At 35.5% G+C, this 8,417-nt stretch overlaps 1 protein-coding gene and 1 long non-coding RNA gene across 3 annotated transcripts; one reads left to right on the top strand and one right to left on the bottom strand.

Moving 5' to 3' along the window:
* The first annotated feature begins 698 nt into the window (after window positions 1–698).
* LOC148923839 (uncharacterized) lies at window positions 699–1,849 on the top strand. Its single transcript, XR_016132338.1, has 2 exons — window positions 699–1,273; window positions 1,591–1,849. It is a non-coding gene; the product is annotated as an uncharacterized LOC148923839 (long non-coding RNA).
* Window positions 1,850–4,518: 2,669 nt separating this feature from the next.
* On the bottom strand, window positions 4,519–8,132 carry LOC125208297 (uncharacterized). Of its 2 annotated transcripts, none has more exons than XM_048107878.2 (6): window positions 7,959–8,132; window positions 7,683–7,863; window positions 6,364–7,589; window positions 5,290–5,700; window positions 4,992–5,218; window positions 4,519–4,909 (listed from the first exon to the last, which is right to left on the bottom strand). In XM_048107878.2, the coding sequence occupies exons 1-6, from the start codon at window positions 8,005–8,007 to the stop codon at window positions 4,652–4,654; spliced, it is 2,352 nt and encodes a 783-aa protein (XP_047963835.1). In that variant the 5' UTR covers window positions 8,008–8,132; the 3' UTR covers window positions 4,519–4,651. The 2 variants fall into 2 exon arrangements, with proteins under 2 accessions (XP_047963835.1, XP_088917945.1); XM_089061819.1 differs by having other exon boundaries at window positions 7,963–8,105.
* Window positions 8,133–8,417: the final 285 nt, after the last annotated feature.

The following is an 8,417-nucleotide window of genomic DNA, read 5'->3' as shown; positions in this document are numbered from 1 at the left end:
TTGTTAAGTTTTTTTGTTCATTTAGAATAGCTTGTTTTAAGTGTTTTTGTTGCTTTATTCTATGATGTTGTTTGTTTGGGTGTCATTAAAATGTATGTATCAATGCTTGCTTATTTTGTTTGCTGGGTTGAAGATTCGTTTTTTTTCTGGGTTATTTAATTAAATTAATCGTACTAAGTTGCTGGATTGCATTTGTATGAATCGGTTTTTGCTTGGTTACTCTTCTGAAATACTGTATTGGATGCTTTGGTCTAGTTTATGGTTTGCTTTGTTCTATGTTGTTGTTTGCTTGGGTGTCATTAAAATGTACTATTTGTTTGCTTATTGAAGATTGATATTTTGCTTATTCTAATGTTAGGAAATGTTGGGTGTCATTAAAATGTATTGGTTTGCTTATTGAAGATTGATTCTTTGCTTATTCTAGAGTTAGAAAATGTTTGGTCTCATGACAAACCAAACGTTTTTGTTACGTTTTTTTTGGGCATTAAGAATTGCTTGTTTTTATTGTTTTGGTTGCTTTGTTCTATGTTGTTTTTTGCTTGGGTATCATTAAAATGTATGTGTTTGCTTATTGAAGATTGATATTTTGCTTATTCTAAAGTTAGGAAATGCTAGGTGTTATTAAATGTATTTGATTGCTTATTGAAGATTGATTCTTTGCTTATTCTAGAGTTTTAAAATGTTTGGTGTCATGATAGACCATGTTTCATTCATTTTGCTTCTTCCAGAGTCAAGAAATGCTGGCTGTTATTAAAATGTATTTGTTTGCTTATTGAAGATTGATTCGTTGCTTACGATTTTTTGGGCATTAAGAATTGCTTATTTATATTTTGTTGGTTGCTTGGTTCTTTGTTGTTGTTTACTTGGGTGTCAGTGCATTTTACATTTTTTCTTATTTATGGATGCATATTTGCTTGCTTTAAAGATAGTAAATGTTTTAGATCTCGTTTTCTTCTATTTTTTTACGCTTTCCTGTGAGGGGAACATTTTATTTAAGTCTATGTTGTTGTTTGATTGGGTGTTATCTCAGTTTATGTGTTTGTTTTTGCTTGTTTATGTATGACTATTTGCTTGTTTAAAAATAAGCATATGGTTGATCTTAAATTAGATCTTTGTTTGATTATTAGTTATTTTGGTTTTGCAACAGTGGAGTAAACTTATACGATGGTTAGAAATACCAAGACAATGGAAGAGGGAAGCCAAAGACAAGCTACTGATCATTTTATGACAGAACAAGAGGGTGGAGCAAGGAAAAAATCTGATGAAGACAAAGGTATTAGAGTCAGAGTGCTTAATTATGAATTATTGCTTGTTTACGTGTTAATTCGTGTTCATTTTATTCAATACTAATTGTTCCAAAAAGAAATTTCAATAAGTCGCGGAGGGAATGCTTTTCAGAAATTCGCCCAAAAATTTCAGCAATAAAAGCAATTTTATTGTCTTCCTTTTTCTCGCTATACTCTGTTATAGCCTACAAATTAAAGTGACAGATAGCTTAATTGTGTGTAGTATTATATATCGCATTACACCATAGTATTCTTTGCATTTATTATTAGTTGAACCGACGTGCTACTAATTTGGTATTTTCAGTTAGTGAGAAGAGGAAGTGAGTAGAAAATTTTTATTTCAACGAAAGACCTTCTGTGGTTCAAGTCCGAACACCGAAAGTGGTGAAGACCAAAGGTTCTGGCCAAAAATCGGCCAGCCATTTGGTGTTGTAAAAGAGAAGGCTATAAAGTTGCTAAGCAAACCATTGCGTAGATGTGCAAAATATCGGAAACTATGTCACCACGACTCTAGTAATTGCAACAAACAAATAGAAATAAAAATTGCCATTACTTATTTAGCAGTTAGTACCTGTATGTTTTCTTGGTTTAGTCGTTGTTACATTCCGTAGATTGCATAATTATGCATCGAATATTGCATTTTACTTTTATAGTATTTGCTTAGTAGTAAATTATTGTTTCCATTCAAATGTAGTTGTATTCTATTGCTGGCGTAAACAATATGACCACCAGATTGCAGAGTAATGCATTGGGTATTGCTTATTAATGCATTAGGTATTGCTTCTTAACGCATTGGATATTGCTTATTAATGCAATGGGTATTGCTTCTTAATGCATTGGATATTGCTTGTCATTGTTATATTAATTATACTAAAAATTATGAATAAATTTTAAACTACATTCACACTCACACTAATATGCAATTATATATACTTTGGAAAGCAAGGTCATTATACAAAATATAATGCAAATTCATATAGAGGAAAACTAATTATAATGTGAGGTTTTGAAAAGCAAGCAATTATTTCTGATATAATGCAAATTTGTATGAAGAAGCAAGCAAAATTTTAATTGTAATCTGCAAATCAAGAATGTAGCATCAATTGATCAACTTCCGTTATTTTACTTCTATAGTATTTGTTTAGTAGTAAATTGTTGTTTCCATTCCATATGTAATTGTTTTATGTTGTTGGCGTAAACAATATGACTACCAGATTGCAGATTGCAGAGTAATGCATTGAATATTGCTTGTTAATGAATTGGATATTGCTTGTTATTGTTATATTAACTATACTAAAAATTGTGAAAAAATTAAACCGCATTCACACTCACCGTAATATGCAATTATGTTTACTTTGGAAAGCAAGATCATTATACAAATTATAATGCAAATTCATATACATAGGAAAACTAATTATAATGTGAGGTTTTGAAAAGCAAGCAATTATTTCGAATAGAATGCAAATTCGTATGAAGAAGCAATTAAATTTTTAATTGTAATTTGCAAATCAAGAATGTAGCATCAAAAAGATTGATCAGCTTCCATTTGCCTACAGGCTTCTTCAAAACTACACCTACGACCTAAACAGAAGTGCCCTCTGAACCGCTATGGCTTTCATCAATAGAACCATTGTCATGTTCAAAACCTCGTCCATGTTCAACTTCCATTCTACTATATTTTGCCTCCCTTCCATCTAACTTTTGCGCGACATTTTGATTTTCTTGCCATTAAAGAAAATAACAGTGTGTTGCTAAATGAAAACAATTATTTGTGGAATTCAGAATAAAAAATGATGAACAATCTTATACACATAAAGCAAACAATTACTCCCTAATTATAAAGCAAGCAATTTCAAATCATAAAACAAGCAATTATCTAATAAAATTAACCCAAAAACCAGAATAGCAACAATTTCATAATTATCAAGCAATTACGAAGGGAGAAGCAAGCAGTTATCAAAATGAGAGCCAAGCAACTCAATATATACATTGTAAGCGCTAGTCATGCAATCCCTAATTATAGTCAAGCGCTTAATCAAAATAAAGTCAATGAATCAGTGATTTACATAACACCTCTTTCAAATTTAGCTATAACAACGATTAATAACAACATCATAAATCTAGAATAGATAACAAAATTGTGATAGTGATTCCACATACGTAAAACGCGAATAAAATCAGTGACAAATAAATCGAGTAATAGAGGAGTGGGGGAGAGAGAAATTCAGTTCCAATTCCAAATAAAATCAAAGAAATTCCAATTCCAATTCGTTTTCTATGGAGCGGGAACATCATTCTCCATAGATTGACCACTAACGGAATATTGAAGGAAGAATTACATAGAAGAGAATGCAAATAGCGCATAAGATTAAAATAATTGCATAAACTGAATATAGCGATGGCGGTTTTTGTCTAAAGATTTATGAGATTAATGCTGAGATTAAAATAATTGCATAAACTGAATATAGTGATGGCGGTTTTTGTCTAAAGATTTATGAGATTAATGCTGAAAATAGAAGAAAGAGAGAAGGAAGAAAGACCGTGATTTGCGTTTAGGCAGAAACGGGGTGCAATTGTGATTTCCAGTTATAGCCTTAAAGCATTTTTTTAATTCATTTTGTAAAAAAATCGTTTCTGCCAAATGGCATGCTAAAATTGCATCTTACCCAAAATCTAACGCCTCAGATTGGTGGCACAGTGTCATCCAAAAAACCGTTGTCATTTTAGCATTTCCCTACTACACAATCCTCATTTTTTCACTTTCTTTTAGTATCTTACTATTTGGTAGTATAATGTATTAAAAGGAAACAAAATTAATTGTAATTAAAATTTATAATTAATTACTCAAGTAATAGGCAAAATTGATGTTTACTCAGCTGTTTCACATCTTTTTGCTCTTCTACTTTTGGAAATCATTTAATTAACTGGTCTCATCATGCAACAGGGAAAATTTGCAGAATTAGAAGTAAGGAGTATATAATTAATGAAATACTCCTATTAAATATGGAAATAAGAATATAATTAATGAATTAAATTTCAACAAATTAAACTTGCTGCTGGAATCGACAACCTTACCTATGAAGGAAAGTCTGAAAGATCATACTATTAATTTAAACATATCTAGTTATCTACTATAATAAAATGATTGAGCAGTTGCAGTTGTATGTAAATTCAGTCGATTGTGGTCAAAGAAGCTAGTTAATTGATAGCACACTTTCAATTATGGATCATCTACCACAACATAAATGATTCATCTCATATCTCATTTCACTAATATTTACCAATACAATGGCCTTACTTATATCTCGAAAAGTTAATAACAATGATCAAAAAAACATAATTTCCAAGTAGATAAAGTACTAAAACTAACAAGGAAAGAGCAAGAAGTCAGGCTCTACATGTAATTTCCTATTCACAAAACTAATTGAACCTAGCTTGTTATTACACCATATCAATTGCTCCCTTGTCACTTTGGACATATTCAAAACTCTAGAAACTAACTTCATATCCACTTGAGAGAAAAAATACAGAACTTGGTCCGAATCATCTTCTTCCCTATACCTTCTGATCTTCCTTAAAATGCAATTCTCACTCCTCAGCACCTCCTTCAGCTTCCTCTCCTTCTGCATTCCGAGAAAACATGACGCGATAAGCAACGTTTTTCGACATAATACACGACATAAATAAAAAGGAGGAGAAGAAGACCTTGTGAAGATCTTTCCTGATCTCCACCAGCAACTTATGCTCCTCTTGGCTGGGAAGCTCGGGTGTTTTCTTGCTCGTCCCTGCAGCCGAACAATCCTTGTCCGCACGGACGAATCGCCAGAACGTTCGTATCGACTCCTCGACGATCTCCACAAGCATGTCGCTTGTAACAATGTACTCATCCATGTCTCTTTTCTCTGCCCTCCTCTTGTCTTTCAAGTTGTCCTCTGCAATGAAGCCATGTCATATTTAGCATTGTATAGTTAAAACTCGAGATTGATTAACTTCGTGTTCCCACCTCGTATGACGGGGACTTGAAGAAGGTTGCGGACAGCACACCGGGTCTTGACATAGTTCTGCACCCTCGGGCCTTGAAAGAGCTCGTCCTCGGTGAATCTGTTCATCAGCACTTGGAACTGCTGGAACTCGTTGGCGACCTCGTTGTACCTCCGCCTTCCACGGGGATCGGTGTCCCACAGGTCCCAGGCTTTCTCGTACTGCCAGTGCAAGAACTCCCACGAGAGGCACATCTGCCCGACGTACACTGCCTCAAGATCGCCCTGCAGCTCCTCCACGAACTTCTTCATCGGGTCGCTCCCGTGGATCTTGTGTTTCGACAGCCATAGGTTTTGGGACACGAGTGATTTGAGCGTTGGCGCCCGTTTCTGCTTCGATATCGACTGTAGAGGATCCTTTAGCTGCAGAAATCCTGCATTAAGCAATGTTTGAAACTATACTAAGAATCACAACTCACAAGATCAATGTAGCAATTTACAATATGTTCATGAAATTATTACTATACTACTAAAATCTAAATATCATAAACACAACATCGAATAAAGCATTTTTGCCATAGAAAAGGCTGCCTATTGACTTTATGAGTTTGACAGGGGAAAATTTTGGAAACTGGGAAAGAAAATTTGGTGTTTGAATTGAAGAGATTGTTAGGTCTCGTGATTCCACAACATTTATTGTGGTTGAGAAATTGGAATAGTCCAACAAAAAGCATTGGTTATTACATTGACTTTTTTTATATTTATTGCCTACTACCAACTACCTATTCAAATCTCCACCTCAAAAATGGTGTGTCATCGACTCATTCTTCCTATGCCTTCAACCAAACTAAGTCTCATGCTTTATCTGTTTCTAGACATTTCAACAAACAAGATCTCGTGGGGCCTCATTTTCATCCAAACACCAACAATATTCAAATCAATTCATCCATTTTCTTGCATAAACAAAGACACATTGCTGTTTAGACATACAATCAAGACAAGAATGTATTAACAACAAGCAAGATACTGCAAGAAAGAAGGCCGCAAACGGATAATGATCACATAAGGAAAAAACGGAGGGAGCAACGGGAACTAACCCATGGCATACATCTTCTGGTAGTTTATGATGTCGAATTTGCGCATTCTCTCCCTATAGCTCTTGTAGAACTTATGAAGCTCGCCTATGCAATCCTCTCGTTGGGACTCATCAATCCGCCATGGCTTCAAGTCGTCGCTTATCTTGGGGGACTCCGAATCCTCTAGAATGGTGGGGAGGCCAGTAGCCTTCACCTTCTTGAGCTCCATCTTCAGCTGCTCGATTAGCTCTTGATGCTCCCACAGCAACTCCAGCTTGCTCGGATCCTCAGAATCCAACACCGATGAATCCTTAGACGTGAACTTCTCATCATCATCATCATCACCATTGGTAGGAACAACATTGCCTACATTGCTATCATCAAAATCTTGTTCAAATCCATCAACATTGCTATCATCAAAATCTTGTTTCAATCCATCAACATTGCTACCATCATCTTCTAGCTTCTTTAACTCTTCCATTATATCACTATCTTCGTCATCAAATTCATCGGTTTCTTCGAAACCAGACACTTCACTCTCCGAATCCATCGCATCATCCACATCAAATCCTCCACCAAAATCTCCATCCGACAAGAATCCATCGCTGTAAGAATCCACCAAATGGTTCATAACCGAACGCAAATGATCAAAACTAGTCGACTCCGAATCACAATCCATAACCTCGGAACTTTTCTCCGAATCCAATCGACATTCCTCAACTAATTGCAACTTCTCAGAAAATCCCTCTTCCTCAATTTTCTCTCCATCACTGACCTCAATTTCCTTTCCTCTATCATCAACATGAACGCAACCTGTTTGATCAAAGTCCTCCTCCGAATTCCCAGCTTCAGAAGCCTCTGTTTTCTCAAACGAGCAGTCGATTTCACCCTCCTTAACCGGGAAAGTCTCAGCCTCGTCAATAAAAGCGCTGACGAAGCTCTTCCCAGATGAGAACTGATACATGTTAACAGTTGCACAAGGGACCACCTCCGAATTCAATGCATCACCACTTTCTTTACTGAGCCGGCTAAACTCATCGAATGTCGGAAACTTGAATTTTAAATGCTCCACCGTGTTCTCCTCCTCCTCTTCCTCTCCCTCCTCCGCCGCATCACCACCATCGACGTTTACACTCTCATCACCATTAATCTCATCTTTATCCTTCAAAAAATCCAGCCTCTCTGCTTCAACGAATTCTATTTTCTCGTCGCTCTTGTTCAAGGCACCACTCCCATCTCCTTGCAACCTGCGCAAAAAAAAAAAAAAAAAAAAAGTGATTAACGGTTGAAATAATGAACGACCTAAAAAAAAACAGGGGAAATGAAGAAGCGGCGAAAACCTGAAAATAAAAGCGGAGATGAAGGTGAGAAGATAAAGGCGGATGAATAAGAAGAGCTTGTGAGGACTAAAACCGGCCATATCCAGAGAGAAACATCCGAATCGTATAAATTGAGTCGGAAGCAACGGAATCAATTTTGATGGGAGGTTTGAAAAAATCAACGAGGAAACCGACTCAACAGCTGCAAAAATAGTAGAATCAATCCGAGTCAGAAAGGAAGTTGAAATCCGACCTAATAGGAAGGGGAGATGAGATTTAGAGGGGGCAGATGGTTACGCGCCAGCGACTCGGTCTCCACGGTTACATGCAGCGACGCCTCAACCATAAAACTCACGCTACAAATATGGCTTTTTTGGGAGTTTCAGTGAAGATGGAGAGAGAAAGCAGAGAGACAAGTGTGAATGGAAGAGAAAATGAGAAACAGAGGAAGATAATTTTGATTTTTGACATTCAGAATTTTTGGACTTAAAAAGCTGTTTGTATTTAAAAATATAACTATAAGCTCCACGTGGGTCACTCCTTGCCTTTTTTATAAAATAAATTATTTTAAATTAGTAAAGTTTTTGGTTATTTTGTGCAATGTCAACTTTTTAAATGTTGAAAATATTTTTGTTGGTGAGCATTCCATTAAATGCTATACTAATAATAATAATTATATCCAACTCGGATTTGCCGAACTCGATGTTTAATTATTACTACAAGGGAAATATTTGTGCAATTTCGCTTTGATTTTTA

This window comes from Salvia hispanica, chromosome 6 (genome assembly GCF_029641045.1).
Source record: "Salvia hispanica isolate PSC_SH4W2 chromosome 6, Shi_PSC_v1, whole genome shotgun sequence".
Classification (NCBI taxonomy): Eukaryota; Viridiplantae; Streptophyta; class Magnoliopsida; order Lamiales; family Lamiaceae; genus Salvia; species Salvia hispanica.
The sequence above is the reverse complement of the archived record's forward strand: the minus strand, read 5'-3'. Positions and strand labels throughout refer to the sequence as shown.